General features: G+C 44.6%; 1 protein-coding gene across 1 annotated transcript in view; it reads right to left on the reverse strand.

Annotated features, from left to right (window-relative positions):
• Window positions 1-19071, reverse strand: part of ITGA9 (integrin subunit alpha 9) — a 388125-nt gene that overhangs the window by 135236 nt on the left and 233818 nt on the right. Inside the window, exon 18 of the mRNA XM_025377670.1 lies at window positions 11985-12135. Coding sequence (XP_025233455.1) covers window positions 11985-12135 — 151 coding nt within the window. The remainder of the gene's footprint in view (window positions 1-11984; window positions 12136-19071) is intronic.

Genomic DNA, 19071 nt, shown 5'->3' on the forward strand with positions numbered 1-19071 from the left:
GAAGCCCAGACTGTCTGTAAGCCTGGACTCAAAAGGATGAAATGACAGCCCTGGCAAGCTGGATGGTGATGGCCTGTAGCCGTACATTCACATTCTCTGTTAAATTCCACAGGCATCTGTACATGTCAATTCCCCAGTTCAGATGCTGGTAGAAACATCACATGTGCAACTGACACAGAATATCATACAAACACCTCAAGAGTTCAAAGACTTTTGTCAATATGCTTGTAATATATCCTTCAGAACAAGAAGGAAACCAGTTGAAGGTAAACCGACCATAGCAAACAATTTCAATGCCCCACCCGATGTTCCTTGGACTCCCTTTATATGCACACTGTGGCTTCAGTCTTCACTTGCCTCCAAGAGCCAGAACCGTGGGTCTTCTTCTGCCCTTAAGCTACTGGAGCCCCACTGTCTACACTTCACCCCTGGGTGGAAAGTACCTGGGACCACTTTCCACCACTTATTCCTCCCTAAGTGGCCCTTCACCAATGACTGGTGTTTATGGGAGAACAAAACCCAGCTTCCTAAGCTGGAGATGGGACAGTACCTTGGTGTAACTCACACTTCTGATCCCTCTTGCAGGATCAGGCTGAGGCCACGCTCTGAGGGACTCTGCCTGAGTTTCTGTCCTGCCCTGTCCTGCGTCTCTCCACTCCCTACCTGTCTTCCCCCTGGAAACACAACCTTTATGAACCACTTGCATGTGAGCCCTTCTCTCAGGATCTGCTTAGCGAAACCCAGACTAGGTCACCGAAGTTCTCAAGTTTTAAAATTTTATTTTATTCGCCTTAGCTTAGTAGTCTTTCATGGCTTTCTTTTCAAGAGATGCTGTGCTGCTTTAGGAAGAAGATTTAAAATCCAAGACTCCCCCCTTTCCCCTTAAAAGAGGAAATTATTAAATTGCTGTTTTGCAGTTAGTTAGAAAAAAAAAAATCCAGAGGTTTAACACATGTTTTCTAAATTCCCCCCACAGATTCACTCAAGTCTTGCGGCTCTGGGAAACGTCCTTCTTAATTGATCCTTGTCGTAGCTACAGCTCTGTTGACATTTCTAAAGCAAAACATAGCCTTCCTTCCAAACGCAGTGAATACACAAATGAAGCTTTTCATATATGTGAAAGCTGAGCCCCGCCGTGGAACACTGAAGCCGCCTTGTGATTTGAAATGGACATCTGCGTTTCTCCACCACTTCCTCACTGCTGACTGCCTCAGGAAGCGCCCAGCCTTTCTCCCAGGCAGTTTCACTCAAGGCTGGGCTCTCCCTGATGCAAGGGCCACAGGTAATCCAGGTGAGAAAATACAAACAGGCTGGGGGTGCCTGCTCCCCACCACCTTCTCTTGTCCTCTCAAGGAGGAAGGGAAAGGCCTGCAGAAGCAACTGAGAAACACTGAAAGGTCTCTCAGGAATGCCAAGTTTTCTTCTGATAAGCGGATGGGGAAGACCAACAAAGTGAGGTAAAGAGCTTGCTGTTGTGTTGGAGCCTCAAGTGGGCTTCGAGCCAGGTGAGGCTTTTCTACCTGGTGTTAATGCAGGAAGTTCAAGGTAAAGTCACCAGGGGGCCTGGGGCACTGGATTAAAGACAGGAAGGGGGCGGAAAAGACTTACTATTTTCTAAGTATTGGCATCCACCCTCAGGGCTCTCTTACCAGGGCAAGCAGCGAGTTCATTCATCATCTTAATGGCCGGGCCAAGATGACTATAAACATCTAAGGGTTGCATTTTACTTGAGGCTACTATTAACTTGACAGGAGACAGCAGAGAAAGCAGAACACAATGCAAATCAGTCCCTGCCCTGAATGAAAGCCGCAGAGTGAAGGAAGGCTGTTTGTAATCTGTCCCAGCACAGAGGGATGAGGCTCACTTCTGCCTAAGAACCATTCTGTTGCTTAATGCTTGGTTTCCTGGCTCTGCTAACACAATTTGCTTTGTTTGCCTGCACAGATGCAGTTTCTGCATGGAACCTTCTGACTAAAAACAGGCCAAAGCACTCCCTCAAATAAAGGTATACAAATACATAAGTGTTTAAGTCCTTCCTGCTCTATCCAGATTAGTAAGTGGATCTGTTTTATCACCTGGCGCCATCTTCAGCTGTTTGCCTTGAAAGTGAAGAGAGAACCATTCCAGAAAGAAAGGGACCGCCCTTTCTGTGGTAAAGGTAGACACAAACTGAAGAATCACTTGATAAGAAAAACAAACTTACAAGCCCTTGATGCCTCTTGTCATAAAGAATAAGCCACTGAAAGCCTTGAAAGTTGACTTGGTGCTTTACTGCTCCAAAGCCCAACTTGGAAGACCAGTTTAACTTGGAACTCAAATTATACTCCTTAGAAACAGCAAAAATGAGCTCCCCTTAGAACATCATCACCCCTCCCACAATACGCTGTCATGGAGGAAATAAGGACCTAGGGCCTATCCATCTATCTCAGTCTCTCAAGGAGATCAGAAGACGATGCAACGTTTTATTAGCCAAATTCAGTGATTTATGGCCAACCGATGCCAGGCACGAAGCACATTCCTCATGAGCTTACAGTACTCTGTGCGCTAGAGCATGATCAGGAGCAGAGGATCTGGGTTCTCCCCGCTGAGTTCACAAACATCCCCCTTCCTCACTTTTCTTTCTTCCAGCGGTCCCAACACTGAGTCTCTGACCTTCCTGGCCTGTCAGTGCTATTTCTTTGTTCTTTCTCTAAGATGTCTCCAGCCTCTGTTCTTCCTTCTCTGTTCTCTCAGTCCAGACTTCTCTCAAATCCCATAAATGGCTCATCACTGCCTACCTGATAAAAAGTCTGAATCCCATACCACATTCCTCCAGCCCTTTGGGCCAGATGCCTCCCTGCCCAGTCTGAAAGACTCAGGATCTAGTCCCCTGCCTTTGTTTTTGGAGGGCATTATTCTTCTCATTATCTAAACTTCGCTATTATGTATGACATGCATCACATATTTGAACAATTATATATCTTGGGTTTTATTTATTTTATTTTTTTTTTTTTGAGACGGAGTCTCGCTCTGTAGCCCAGGCTGGAGTGCAGTGGCCGGATCTCAGCTCACTGCAAGTTCCGCCTCCCGGGTTCACGCCATTCTCCGGCCTCAGCCTCCGGAGTAGCTGGGACTACAGGCGCCCGCCACCTCGCCCGGCTAGTTTTTTGTATTTCTTAGTAGAGACGGGGTTTCACCGTGTTAGCCAGGATGGTCTCGATCTCCTGACCTCGTGATCCGCCCGTCTCGGCCTCCCAAAGTGCTAGGATTACAGGCTTGAGCCACCGCGCCCGGCTATCTTGGGTTTTAAAAAGTCAATATCCCTAAGCCAAAAACTCCAATACTTAAGCAAATGGTAAGTAAATGGAAAAAAAGTCAACAAGCATTATTTTTTAAAAATCAGGAGTCACAAAAGCCAACACAGACATTTATTGAACTGACCTCTATTTATTGCTTCACATTAAATTTCATGTAATTTTATTTTAAGTACAAGCAACTCATTAAATTAAAAAATGTTCAGTTTAACACTGTCTCTATTTTTACAGTATGTAGACAGACAGACAGACACACACACACTCTCTCTCAGTCCTTCATTAAGACAATGACTGATAATTTTTGTCTTAAAAGGAAGAGTTATCACCCCCTGATATACCTTCTATGTTCTATATTCTTGCCTTATTTTCCTCTTCCCCCTCAGCATTATTTAATCTTGGTCTGAAGTAGGTGATCAGTATATCCCTTCTGAGTAAATGAATGAGCTATAAAGTATAAGCTCATGTGTGGCAGAGTTGGGGCTACCATGGTAGGTACCCGTCATGTACAAGTGAGACTGTACATGATGGTGTAGGACTCATTTAATCCTTGGCACAATCCCACTTTAAAGAGAAAGAAACTGAGGCACAGAGAGAAGACCCCTGACCCAAGGCCACACTGGCCATCAGAAACAGAGTTGGAATCTCAACTCTGTATCTGCTGGTCACCAAAGCTACACTTTCCCTCTATTTCACACTAATTGCCTGTCATTTTACTTCTAGCAGCTTCTAAAATTCGAACTCCAGCTTAGTTGCTTCTTGCAATCACCGTGAAGCACAAATATTCCAGCCAGCAAATAGTTTTCAAAGCATCACGAGTTCTAAAAACTCCATGGACACTACGTTCTGGTTGACCCTCTCCACTCCTCTCCTTGAAGCCGGACACTTGAAGCCCCAAACTCTCATCTCTTTGACTAGTTTATCTGTTGCCAAGGGGAGAACATGAAACACAGTAAGACTACAGACAGACTAAGTTCCACCAGAAACGCAGATCCGGACTAGAACATACGGAAAACAGCCAGGCTGGAGGTCACAGGCTGGTGGCCTACAGGCTGGATGCAGTCACTGGACATGTTTTGTTTGGTTCATACGATGTTCAGAAAACATGTTAATTAGCTGCCAAAGTCATAAGATCTCTGGGTTATATTAGAAAATAGAGTGTGCTAGGCCTCACTCCCACCTGGCAACCACTGAATGCTGCTGGGAGCCTGATGCCCTGTGGGTGAGGCTGGAACCCTCCATCTTCCCACTGTCTTCACTGCTTCCTCCTGCCCCACCCTGGTCCTCTTCATCCACATACCACACCTGCCTCACCCCACTTCTGCACACTGTGAGGTGTATGCTACTAGATCTTGTATGAGAACCTCAGCGAGGCTCTATCAGACCGACCTACAACTTATAAGAGCCTAGAAAGTGAGGTGCTAAGGTTAGAGATACTTCTAATCCTATGGGCCTCTCTGGAAGAGGCTGGTGAGCCCTGACCACATGACTTGCACACTCAGGATGCTCCAGCCCACTTCCAGCTGCCAGGGGCTATATTACGGCATCTCTGCAACCAAGAGCATTTTTCCAAAACCATGTAGGTCTCTCCTGCCATGCCTATGGGAGGGCAGGAGTACTGGAGACTATAAATAGCCCTGGGAGACCTCATTTCTTGACTCTTGGGGAAAGGAGTATAAATCCCCCAGCTCCCTTACTCTTCCTAGAGTTGCCCTGCAGGAATAAGCTCCACTGCCCACTGCAGTAGTTGGTTTAACAGCTCACTTTTCATTCACTGCCTCCTGCCTGTATCATTTCACCTCCCTACCATTGTTTCACCTCCCTACTATATCACTTCAACCCCCTACCATTGTTTCTTGCATCTCCCAAATAAAGAAATTTCCCTGAATTCCTTGGCATCTGAGAGACCCCAACCAAGACAGCGTATCACATTGTGTAGAAGAGTCAGGCCAGGGTGACTGCCCCACTTGTTCTCCCTTCTCTCCTAGCATGGCCTCCTCTGTCACTCTGTGGCAAGCTGCTGTGTCCTCTTTGTACCCAAAAGTCAGCTGGGAGCCCTCATGCACCTGGCTTGAAGCTTATCCTTTCATGTCCATGTCTGTTTCCATGCATGCCATACAGTCAATATCATGAAGATGTACACATAACCCCAGCCCCTTCTTGGAGTTTTTCTCCCTGCCTACCCCTGGTCACATGAGGCATTCATGAGTGCAGAAACCCAGAATGGGCTAAAAACAAAACAGATTGAGGTGGGAGGGGAGATTTCTTAGAACCAATGAGTGGTGAAATCCTGACAGGCTTGTAAGAGCAGGCAAAAATGTCCTGACATCTCCCTGCCACCAGAAATGTTACTGGCCTTTTGTTCAACATGGGCAGCCTCTTTCCATCCTACTGGGTTCTCTCCTCCCCCTCCTCCTTTACTCTGTTCTGCCCTCTCATCCCTGCTCCAACCTAGGTCCCTCCTTCACCAGCCAAATAAACTGACCCATTCCACCCACCCTAGCTCTGCAATGTAGGAATCAGCTGACACCAGATCCTTTGGAGGCTCATCCATGTACCTTAAGCACTCATCCAAGGATTCTGTCCAACAGGGCACTAGCTACTGTGGTAATGACTTGCTTTACCTTGTCATGTCTATGCTTCAAACAACTTTTCAGTACCTCTGTAAAGCAGCCGGCACCTTGTGCTTTAATTGCTTACTGACATGCCTTTGGCCCCATTAGACTGTGAGCTCCCTGGGAGCAGGGACTAGATCTTTGTGTCTCCTTGTGGCTGGAACAGTCCCTGGCATTTAGCAGGTATTCAATAACTGCTGTCCAAACAAATCCATGGCTGTTCGACAAAGGCAAGAAGAGCCAAATCCCTTTGTGCCAAACGGCTCCACAGCAAGAAATTAAAACAAGGCTTTATCTTGACTCCAGGGCCACAGAGCTATATATCTCCAGGGACATCACTCACATTATATTCTGTGGAGGTATCGTTTATACGGAACCCAGTGTGAATGGTGACCCTGGTGTGATGCAGTGGTGATCTATTCTTCCTTATGCTCCTTTTTAACCATGCACCCCTCCCCTGCCCCGGGGCTCCCTCTCACTGCTCCCACAGGGCACCCCAGGAATCTCACTCTGTAGTGAGGCTTTGCTGGTTCCTTACCCAGCAGGCAACACGGTGCACTGGGCCTGCCCTGAGGAAACCCAGTTGCCGATCATTATACCCTGAGCTCTGGCTGGACAGCACAAGCCAGCCAGCAGAGTAGCCACCAACAAATTAAGCCCTCTTTTATAATGTGTTTTCAAGTTAGCTTTATTTAGGAGAGAAAAAAGCCAGCAGATGGTCATCCACGTGTATCCTATGTTTTTATAAGCAGCGTTCCCTCAAAGGAAAAAATAATCCAGAATAAACCTATGAAAGTAGCCTTGCCTTAGAAGAAGACAGAAAAATCCATTGCAGGGGATATTTTGTATTCAGTCTTAGAAGCTAATATATAACTAATTGACTGTGTGATGACAGAGAAGACAGGTAACCTTGGAGGCCTGGGCCTTAAGTCTCTGTAACTTTGGACAAAACGAATTACCATCCATCTACCTACCCACCCACCCATCCACCCAGCCAGGCATCCACTCACACACCCGTCCACCCAGCCAGCCATCCACTCACCCATCCAGTCATCCACCCAGCCATCCATCCACTCACACACCCATCCACCCAGCCAGTCATCCACTCACCTGTTCATCCACCCACATACCCACTCATCCACCCAACCAGCCATCCCCAGTCACCTATCCACATAACTATCCACCCACTCACCCACCCAGTCACCCAGCCAGTCATCTACCTACCTACCTACTTATCTATCCACTCAGCCATCCACCCAGTCATCCATCCATCCATCCATCTATCTATTCTGTGGACAGATCCTGTGCAGCCAGGTGGGGAGCCTGCACACGGGGTCCCTGAGCTGAGATTTAAGGACAGAGTAGTTCGTTAAACAAAAATGGGGTGGGGGTGATTCCTGGGTAAAGGCAGCTTTGGTATTAAGTGGCGACTGATTCAAGTGAGTATGTGGGGGCACGGTGAGCCAGGAGTCTGAGGAGAAAGGAAAGCAGGCAGGGCCAGGCTCAGGAGCTGAGGAGTCTGAACTCCTTCCTGAAGAAAGTGAAGCAGAGCAGTCACAAAGTCAGCTTTCTTCTCAAATTGTTATTGGTATAACTGAGATTATAGGATTATTTTTTATTTTTATTATTCTTTTAAATTATGCATTTACCATGGCAATACTTTTTTTTTTTACATTTGCTTGCTATCATAAATATTTATAAAAATTGTTTTGCTTCATTCTATGCTTATTTGACTGTGGCACACTTTTTATTCAACTACTTTTGTATTCTTGAGTAGTTTATCTGTAAATAACTACTTTTCAGGAAGCTCTCATGGTTACTATAGCAGATGTGGCCAGCACCTCGCTCATATTCCCCAGAACCAGCCAGAAACCTGGTCACCCGAAGCCACGACCCTCCAGGTCAAAGGCTTCCCGCATCTTTCTGCCGGAGTTGAGTTGCTTCCCGGCCCCAGGGAGTGTGGGCCTACTTAGAGAAGGCTGGAAGTGCCGGAGACTTCACACACAGTGAGCCGTTCTCCATGATTAATGACAGGAGCAGGGGGATCAGTCCTCCAGCAGCTTCCTCATCCTGGAGGGGAATGGATCTGAGGTTTGTTACACACAGTCTCTTGGAGGGTCTGAGGAAGACAAGCCCAAGGAGCCCACAGCAGTAACCCGCTTATAAATGCACACCTTCCTGTCTTTCCTCTTTCCTGTCCAAACTCACCACTGAGATCCCCCACCCCCAAATAAACTATCTGTACCTATATCATTGTATTAGGGTATGCTTTTGGGGAAATCCAAACTAGAAGAGGTAATAACCTAGGAATTCTCATATATCTGAGTATATCTTTATTTTGACTTCACAATGGAGGGCAAGTTGGCTATGTGTTGAATTTAAAATTCACGATGGAATATACTGTTCTAACTTTGGACATTAATGTTACAGAAAAGTCTGTAGAAACTGGTTTCTTTGCTTTCTGCTGTTAATAGTATCATTTTCATATCCTTAAAATTAAAAATTTCATGAAGCTATTTGTAGGCATTAAAATGTTTTAAATATTTTAGCCGGGTGTCTGCTGCACCCATTTTAGGAAATGGAGATCCTCCTTTGCTGCCTCCTTAGACTTCTGTTGGCTTCTGTTCCAATTATTCTGGAACCATTTTCTCTTTGCTGTTTTCCAGTTTCCACCTTCCACAATATAGTCCTCACTGTCATCCTTTTTTATTGCTTCGTTCTTTTTCTTCGAATTCTCAGAGCTTCTCAAAAACACCTCCACATCATTAAATCAATTTTCTGTTCTGCCGATTCTGCTCTTTCCTGAGTATAACATATTTTAATTCTGCCACTGATTTCCTGGTTTCATTGTAACATTTCTTTATCCATCCATAACATGTATTTTTGCTTGCCTCCCAGTTCATTCCATTTTCTTACAGTCTATTGTTCTACTATCTGATCTTTCACTGTGTTCATTTTTTTTGACTTTCATCAACAACAAAAGTAGATGCTCTGTAAAATTTACTTTTGTTTTCTATTAATAATCTTTTTAAAACTTATGCTTTCCCTCTGTATCTTAGTCATGCTTTTCTTAGTTTACCCATTAGAATCTTTTCGCAGGCCCATGTTGGTCCTGTTAGGCCTGTGGGTTGTTAAGCAGGTTTGGTGGGCTCTCCTGGTGCCCCTAACTAGCCACTGGGTACTGTCAGAATCCTGCTCAGGGCTGGGTGATGCCATTTACATCCCCTGTTTATCAACCTTGCAGCATGGCTGGAGTCCTGGAAGGGTGGTTTCTGTTTCTTTTCCCTTCCTTTTCCTGCCACCCTGAGGGTCATCTTGCCCATCTGCTTTTCTGGCGGGCCCTGCCTCCACAGTAGCTACAAGACATCTCCGTGCTCCATCACCATTCTGGAGCTAACATTCAACACATCCCGAAGAGCCCAAACCCTGTCAAGTTTCTGTCAAACTGAAACCTAGGGTTCCTTGTGACAAAGATTTTTCAAAGGTTGCTGGAATTCAACGGCAAAGAGATCAAAATGATGTGCTCCCACATTTCCCATGGCCAGCTACAGTGGCCAATGGCTTGTACCTGTGGCCTTCTCAGGCACGTTGTCTTTGACCTCCTAGAGCCTCCTTGTCCAGTATGCTTGGGAGGCCACTCACCACCCCTGCGTCCCCCCAGTGGCCACTGACGATACAGGGGTAGAAAATGATGCTATCCCCAGCAGCTTCAAGGGGGGACAATTCTGCAGAGTGATTTATGCTCCAGGGCTTCCCCACTTCTTCCCAGCTCATAAATCAGACCAAGGCTAGCTTTGACCCGACAGCACACCCCTCCCAGCCCTTCCCCTGCCCGCCCCTGATCCCTCGCCCCTCTTCTCCTGAGAGTGCTCCTCCAATAAATCACACACATTGGGCCTCATGCAGTGAAGAAGGGATGGGACAAGAGAGCAAAAAGTCCCTGGTGTATAGTAGGTGGTCAAAATTGTGACTTCACATCCTCTGAAAAGTTACAGAGCTAAGGATATGACCATTTACTGGTACTAATCTCTGTAAAAGACATTCATCACAATTTTACTTAACATAAAAACTGGGAATAATCCAAATACAGAATAAGAGGAATTTTTCAGGTAAATCCATAGTATAACCATATGGTAGAATATTATGCAATCTCCAAGTTAAAAAGAAAAACATGGTAAAGGGTGAGCAAAGCAAGATACAGAGGGCTACTGAGTTTATAAAATAGTAAGACTAAGTCCTATATACTGACAGAGTGGGGTCAGCTCTGAACTTTCTAGCAGCCAATAAAGAGAATGAAGCCTAGTCAGTCACAAGGTAAAAACAAGCCAAAATGCTCAGGCAAAGCACAGCTATTTCTAAGTCTGAGGCTGGAAAGAAATTTCTTGCATGGGTCCTGAGTGAGAGAAATCTGTGTAATGTAATGACCCAGTCACCAACTACATCTTTTCAATTACCATAGAGACGAGTTCCACAGGTCAAATCCCCAAGGAAGCCCCTCTCCCCGACCTACCATCCCACCCTGCACAGGGAGATGGCATCACAGCACATGTGATTCTGTAAAAGATACTCTGTGTGTGGCCAGCGATACTTGAACCTTACAGACACTTGGTTCTCTCCTGACTGGGCTTAATCCAGGGGTAATTTTTAGGGTATAGAAAGTGGAGGGAAAGTGCACCCCTCCTGCAGTCCTTGATTGCTTTTGTGGCCTCCCTCAACCCTTGAGCTCCTGAAAGCTACGAAGCAGCAGGGAATCTGAGATGACTTCTTGGGAAGTTTTGGAGTGCCTCCACTGTTGGTGGCTCTGAGCATTTCAGCTGTCCCCTAAGCTGGGCAGGCTTGGCACAATCCTGTCAACACTATTGAGCCCACAGAATATGTGTCTGAACAAATGCCATTGACCTGCTCAATGTATGCCCAGTGCTCATCAGTGGGCAGAGTGAAGGTTTTCCGCAGAAAGTGACTGTGGTTCCATTTTAACATAAAGAACAAGGCACCCCTGTTCAAGGCTGTAAATATTAAAAAGCTGCAAGCAGTCCCAGCTGAACAGCTATCAACAGTTAGAGCAACGGTGGGTAGAACGGTGTCGACTTTTGTCTACTTGTTCCCCCTTGTTGTCTACGGGGAAGCCTGTTCCACTTCCTTTGAGAAGTAGTACACTCGGGGTGATTACGGGTAGGGGAGAATACCAGCACTGTACCTTTGAGTCACACTATACAAACTTCACTTCAAATTAATTCACTCTAAAAAAACTCGCTCAATTTGTGGAAATAATTTAACTACCTCAATTCATTCAAATATGTTAGGAAGGCCGGGGCAGTGGGTCACACCTGTAATCCCAGCACTTCAGGAGGCTGAGGCAGGCGGATCACTTAAGGTCAGGATTTCGAGAACAGCCTGGACAACATGGCAAAACCCTGTCTCTACCAAAAAATAAAAAAATTAGCCAGGCGCACACCTGTAGTCCCAGCTAATTGGGAGGCTGAGGTGGGAGGATCACTTGAACTCAGGAGGTGGAGGTTGCAGTGAGCCGAGATTGTGGCACTGCACTCCAGCCTGGGTGACAGAGCGAGACTTATCTCCAAAAAAATAATAATAATAAATAATTCAAAACACAGGCCAAAGCAGTGACCCTCTAGTAGAAACATCAAGTACATCATATATAATACCTAGCACAACAAGCAGTGATCTGCCCTTACTTTCACAACTACTGACCTAAAACTGGAATTCTCTAGAACATGTGTTTGCTGGAGACAGCAACTGTACCATCTCCAAGAAGGGGCCAGATGTAAAACCATAGGGAGAGGATTCCACAAGAGAGAAGGGATGGGAGACTATGTAACTACAGACACTTCTCTGCCACTCTATGGGTATTTACAGCTATACCAACATATTTCTAAGGGTATTTATGGCTATACCAACATATTTTCTAAGTCCAGGACAAAAAAAGTTCTAATCATTCTAAATGATAGTCCACAGAAAGCAATAGTGTTTGTAGAATCATTGCCTATTCCAGGCTATAATGAAAGCCGGCAAGTGTACCAGATGGAACAACTGCTCTTTACAGGGATGCCCTCCTTACCTTCTGCCACATGTTGATGAAGAAGAGCTCCCGGGAAACATTGAAGGACACGTTGGTGTCATAGGCATCATCCCCGAGGTTGGAGATAGAGATGTTTAGGGAGATGTTCTTCACCGCCCCCAAAGCAAGATACAGGGTTTTCTCATCCATACTGTAATGAAAAATAGACAGCAATGAATGCCCTGAGGCCTACACTAATATAACATGAGACACAGGGGGTAGTTGAAGGTGGGGGGCAGAAACTGAGATTGGAACTACAAGTTCCAGGAGCCCCATTAACCAGCCATGGGTCCTCAGGCAATCAGTTAGCTCTGGGGCCTCAGCTTCCTCATGTAAAGCACAGGGTTCTACCTTGCCTAACTCACTAGACTGTTTAGAGGCTCACAGGAAATCCTGTATATCAAACTTAAGAAACTATAAGGCATTTAATAACCTAAGCGTGGGATTCATTTGTACATGAATTCATTCGGTTATTTTTGAGTGCCTACCACGTGCCAGCCACTACTCTGTGCTAGGGAAGAAGCAGCAAAGAAAACAGAGTCCTTGTCGCTTCAGGGAGAGAGAAAACACACACAAAAAGAAGCAAATATGTGTGTCAGATTGTGATAAGAGCTGTGGAGAAAACTTACAAAGGGTAAGGAGGATAGAATGTGCCAGACTTGCAAGGGAGACGGGGTGCAATTTACAATAAGGTGATCAGGGAAGCCTCACTGATGAGGTGACCTTTCAGTACAAACCCAAAGAAAAAAGGGGAGCAAGAAACACAGGTACGTGGGGACTAGCAAAGGAGAAGTCCCTGAGGTGGGCGTGTGCCTGGCACGTGCAGGTAACAGCAAGGAGGTCAGTGCAGCTGGAGAGGAGTGATAAAGAGAGCAGGAAGGAATGAGCTCACAGGGGCCAAGGGAGTTGAGGCAGCAGATCCCACAGGGCCTTGTGGGCCAGCATGGGGACCTTGGTTTGACCCTTGGAAGCCCCTTCAGGACTCTGAGCAGAGCAGCAGTGTGACTGGATGTTCATGTTTAAAGGAAGCTCGCACTGGCTGTGATGTGAACGGTCTGTGGAGTGGCCAGGAAAGGAACAGGGGGCCTGGGTAGGAGGCTCTTGTGACAATCCAGGTGTGAGAAGATGAATGTGGAGGCCAGGGTGGTGGCAGCCAAGGGGGTGAGATGGGGTCATATTCTGGACACATTTCAAAGGCCATGCCAACAGATTTTCCTCATGGACTGGATGAAGGGTGTTAGGAAAAGAGGAGTCGAGGACTGCTCCAAGGATTTTGGATTCAATAACTAGCAGAGAAAAGTTGTCATTTATTGAGATGGGAAAGACTGGGTCGAGAAGGTTCAGCAGAGAAAACCCAAATGCCTATTGGATTTTAAAGGAGATATTAAGGCAGGTGGATGCATGAGTCCGGAGTTGAAGGAGGATTCTGGGCTAGAGATACATTTGGGACAGACTAGATACGATCACTAGGAAATGAGTATAGATAGAGATGAGGACTCACATTTACAAGTTGAAGATGAGGAGGTATCAGCGAACAAGACTGGAAAAGCATGGCTAGGGCAGGAAGAGGAAAATTGAGAGAGAAGGCATCCACATGGTCACAGAGGACAAGCTCAAGAAAGGAAGGATCAATTTTGTCCAATGTGGCAGACAGGTCACAACAATGGGAATAATTAGAACTGGCCATTGGAATCAGCCTTCTGGAGGTCACTGGTGACCTTGATAAGAACTGCTGAAGTGGTGTGATGGGAGGAAAGCCTGACTTGAGAGAGTTTCAGAGACGTAGGAGGAGAACAAATGGATGCCATGAGGACAGACAACTATTTGGAGGAGTTTTTCTCTAAAGGGGAACAGAGAAGTTGGATGGTAGCTGGTCAGGGAAGTGGGCTCCAGGGAGCTTTTTGGCTCTTTTTTATTAAGATGGGAATTACCATAGTATATGTGCATGCTAATGGGAATGATACATTAGAGAAGGAACAATTAATGAAAACATGACAGGAGATAATTGTTGGGGTCTGATGAACGACTGGAAGGGCTGTTCTTGCCTGGCTAGAGGTGAGCTGAAGATGCATTAATAGATGGGTGGTAGGAACATGCAGGAATCCCTCTGTGATTGCTTCTCTTTTGCAGTGAAATAGAAGTAGGGTCAAAGACTGGGAGTTGGAGGAAAAAGAGGTGAATGTTTGAGGTGTGAGGAGATGGAGGGAAATGGGGGCCCAGGAGAGGGGTGAGTGAACGGGGTGAGGATGAGAACATTGATACGGCTGAGGCTGAAGGTGACAAGGATGAAGATGCATGAGAGACTGATGGTTATTATGTGATGTGACCTTTGAACAAAATAAATCCATGTGAGTGGCCAGTTTTAATTGGACAACCAGTTAATGGAAGACGTAATTAAGGATACAAGGGTTTGTATAATGAACGGTTGTTATTTTTGGCCACTCAGCATCCTGACATCCTATCGTTTTGGGAGAATCTCAAGATAAGTGGGAGGGGCACATTAGCAGAAAGGGGACAGATCCTCTCTTTCCTCTCTTCTTGATGACTAGGGTGTGGGTACTTGCCTAAGTGAAATCATGTGATCTAAAGGTGATCAAGTGGCAGTGATGTGCTAACAGATGCTCCCACCCAGGGCTACAAATTTTGAGGGTTGCACAGAGACACCAGGGATCATCTGAAGTAGCTACAGAGCAGTAGAGAGCCCAGAGGTGGAACCCTGGGCTGAGTCTTGCCTCTTCTGTTTCCTGTCTGTGTTGGTTCCCCAGCCTTCTTGCCTATGCTCTGAACCACCCCACATCCTTTTAATAAATTCCTTTTCTGCTTGAATTAACCAGCATATGTTTTTGTTGTTTGCAACCATTAATACAGCTAATATACCATGCAAAAGAAGAGAACTATTCAAAATCTCCATAGGCGAAAATACTTTGAAATACTAATTTCTGGGGGGTAGAATCTTCATTACCCATCCGTGAAGAGAGGACCTCACTCTCCTGCATGTCTGGCACATCAACAAGAATAACATGTGCAATGAGAAATATGATGGCCTTGCTTTGGAAGCACTGGCTCTGAGGATCCAAACAAGATGTGAAAAATTAACTTAAGAGTTGCAAATTCTTGAATGGCCTCCAATAAATTAAGACCCTGACCTCAAGCTATTGTGGCAATTATTTATTATTGTTGGCCATTTTAATCTTAAACAGTGGATAGGTTATTTCTGTCCTTCTGTTTGTTTTTGGAAGATTAAAAGAATAAACCTCAGGCTTGAGTTATGAGAGAGCGCTAACCTAGCTTTATCTCAAGATGGAAGTGGACAGGCCTTCACAAGTATCCCTGACATCAGACAGTGTCCAAGGTTTCCATGGAATGTTTGGCAGGGAGACAGTATAGACAAGCCCAGGACCATGGAGGAGGGGCTGCCTTTTCATTCCAGTTTAGTTGTTCATGTGATCAGCCTCCTTTCCTTGTATATAAAGGGCAAGGGATCAGGCCAGGGACATCCAAACTTCTGCCAATCCCCAAACCTTGGGCCTCTGTCACTTAATCACACAGCAAAGTCATTCCCGGGATTTCAATGTCAAGTGATTCAAACATGGCTCTGTGATTAAGGGAAGCAGCCAGGCAACTTCCAGGGCAGAATGTGAGCTCAGACTTTTTTAGAGGAGCCTCAAAGCTGGGGTTTCATTCTTTCTCCAAAGCTAAAAAAAAAATCTTTGACTAAAACAGCACATCTCTGCTTCCAAAGTTATTTTTAGAAATGAAATGAAAATGTGATATGCCAGCATGATATTGGGTGTTGTCAAATATGTCATCCTTCTGAAACCTCACAACACTGTGAAAGGGTCTCGATGTTAGGCCCATATTTGAGAGACGAGGAAACTGAGATGCAGAGAGAGAAGATGCTGTGCTGGTATGAGAACTCAGCATCTCCTATCCCTTCAAAACTCGTTCCTCTCCACCAAAACCCACATTTCTCCAGCCCCCTGACTATCATGTCCCCAGGGGGTCCTTCCTGATCTCCCTACCTGGGTGAAATAAATCCTCCCATTATGAGCCCTCCCCATCCCCATGTGCTCCATCAACCCTTCATGGCACTTATTGCAGTTGTGATTACGCATTTGTTTGTGGGGCTATTTTGGTTAAGGACTGTCTATCCCTCATTAGAATCTAAGCACCGGGGGCAGGACCCTTCTCTGACTTTGCTTTTCATTGAACTCCTAGAGACAGAGTTGTGCCAGGCACAGAATTTCTCAGGGAATAAAGTTCCCTGAATATCAGAGAGATTCTTCTTCAATAAATAACTAAGCACCATGGAATGTTCAGCATACAAACCCTGTGCCTGATTGTTTCCACCTTTCAGCAGGACTGTCAGAGAGGCTGGTCTCTCCTAGCAGGTGTTCAGTGAACACTTGAATGAATGAATATCCATGACATCCCCACAACAGATCATTAGCTCCCCCTTCACATTTTACAGATGAAGAAGTTGAGCCCCAGAAAGGAGAACCCACCCAACTGAGGTCACCCAGCCATGTAGGGTCTGAGCTGCAACTAGCAGCACACCTCCTTTGGCATGAAGGTTGTCCCAGCTATGGCTCTAATATCATCTCCATCTCAGTCAGGAAGGGCTTTGGCAAGAAAGTTTACTAACACCTGAAAGGAAGAGGACTCCACAAAGACCAACCTCTCTTACAGTTGAAATAGTAAAACGATCAAGCATAGAGTTTTTGTGCTAAACACTGCAGGGCTGCTTATTTATTGAGGAACAGTGTTTCTAATCTTCAAGAAATTTTATTCCCTGAGAAATTTCCCCATTAATTTTAATTTGCTTGTGCAGTCTTTTAAGTGGGTTATATTACTTTGTACATGGACCACTTTGCTGTGCTTTTATATGAAAATCCTCATTAGTAGTCAACATAAGATACAAAGTGTACTGTTTCTATAAAGCTTATCTTACAGCATGTATATAGCCTGCTGGAAATATATTGCTCATTTGTTTTTAAAAATCCTACCCCAGTACATCTCATAGCAGTCGGATTTTTTTGACTGTGTTATTGGGTTTGCACTTAAGTTTAGCACCAATTCATTCACTATACTCAATGGCTGATGTTACTGATGACATCCTGGCAGCTGTGTCAAGCCAGAAAATCTCTGTAGAACTTGTTCTCTGCCCTCATTCATCACTGTACATTAGGATTACCATTCAAAGTTCCTTGTAAGGTAAATGCAATACATTTCCATATCAATCACATGTGCTGAATCACTAAGGCCACTAAAGCAAAATTTTCCCCTTCTATCCAGATAATTTTTTGGATGATGCTTAATAATTTTCTATTGGATCATTTAGATTTTCCTTAAGTCTCAGACATAAAAACCATGACCTTTTCTTTTGCTGCCATCATAAATCTAGCCTGAGTAAAGGCTAGCACAAGTGTTAATCAAATGCATCCAACTATTTGCACTAAAAAACTTCTCATTACACCATCATTATCATTATTGGTATTGTATCTATCAACCACAACTATATTTGACAATGATGACTAGGATAATAGTGTAGAGCAGCCAAGTCTGTCCATCCATCCATCCTTCCCTCCTTCTCTTATTTCTCCCAGTTGTTTATCCATCTGTTACATTTTAAAAACCACTTTTTCCCACCTCATGCCTATTAGGATGGCAACTACCAAAAAAACAGAAGATAAGAATTGTCAAGAACGTGGAGAAATTGAAACCTTTGTGCACTGTTGGTAGGAATGTAAAATCGAGCGGCTGCTTGGAAAACAATATGAATATTTCTCAAAATAATTAAACGTAGAATTGTCATATAACCCCAAAATTGTACTTTTGGGTATATTACCCAATGAACTGAAAGCAGGAACTCAAAGAGACATTTGTTCCCCCATGTTCATAGCAGCACTATTCACAGTAGCCAAGGGTAGACACAATCCAAAGTGTCCATGGACAGACAAGTGGATAAACCAGATGTACTACACATACAATCCCCAGTTTTCTCAGTCATGGAAATCATACCAAAAAGGACATTGTGAAGCAGACTGTATTCTTCCTAGGAGCAATATCACAACTGGGGGCAGCATGTCCTTAGCAGGGATTCAGCTTCCAAAAAATCAGATACTCTCAACAATGTATCATAAAATCAATAATGCAAAGCACACATGTAAATAGCCCTTGCAATGTGAAATCACAAACAATGCTTCCCATTCTTAAAAAGGGCAGACATCATAAAATCAGACATGGAATTTGGCAGCTGGAAGGGGGCTCATTTGGGTCACCATTTTGCAGATAAAGGCAGACAGTTAAGTGACTTCCTCAAGGTCACTCAGCAGACAAGGGCAGAGCTCTAACCCCTGGTCCAGTGCTCCTTTGCCTTTCCCATTGCTCTTAAAGCATATAAAAATGCAATTAAAAAGTATACAATGTACATGAAACTTACTTGGCTATAATATTATAAATAAAATTGTGTTTATTTTTCTTAGCATTTAGAATATTTTAGACTACTGGGAGAATATTTAGAATATAAGGTATCATCTCTTTGCAAATGCTACCGAGGTGCTTAATTTTTCTCTTGACAATTTTCTTTGAAATTTGTGGAGGCATTTGAGATGACTCCAGATGTCTTTAGCCACTCTTGTGGGCAACCTTCTTTCTGGGTACTTTGTTGACAGCTATCAAAGGTTTTCAATTTTCAGAGTTTAAAATTACAAACATGAGTAAACCAAAAAACCAAAATTGCTTATCTGATGTCTTTCTATGAGGGATACAAGCACAAAATACCAAATAAATTGCTTATAACATCAATAATTAAGGGACGGTGTTAATTAAGCTACAGGGAATAAGTGAGGACTGTCAGGCACCTCCTGAATGCATGCTGGTAAATGAATTACCCAGGAAATAAACCATGAATTTGGTAAGACCCGCCAAAGGAACAGGTAAGATCAAGGGGCAAGAGAAACTCAGGGGAAAGAAATCACTGTTGACTGAAGTTATTACATGAAGCTTCCGGAGACAGGTAGCAATTGAACCACATCTGAAAGAATGATCCTAAAAGTCACTTGCTTGTAAAATGCTCTGCCTATGG

This window comes from Theropithecus gelada, chromosome 2 (assembly GCF_003255815.1).
Source record: "Theropithecus gelada isolate Dixy chromosome 2, Tgel_1.0, whole genome shotgun sequence".
NCBI lineage: Eukaryota > Metazoa > Chordata > Mammalia > Primates > Cercopithecidae > Theropithecus > Theropithecus gelada.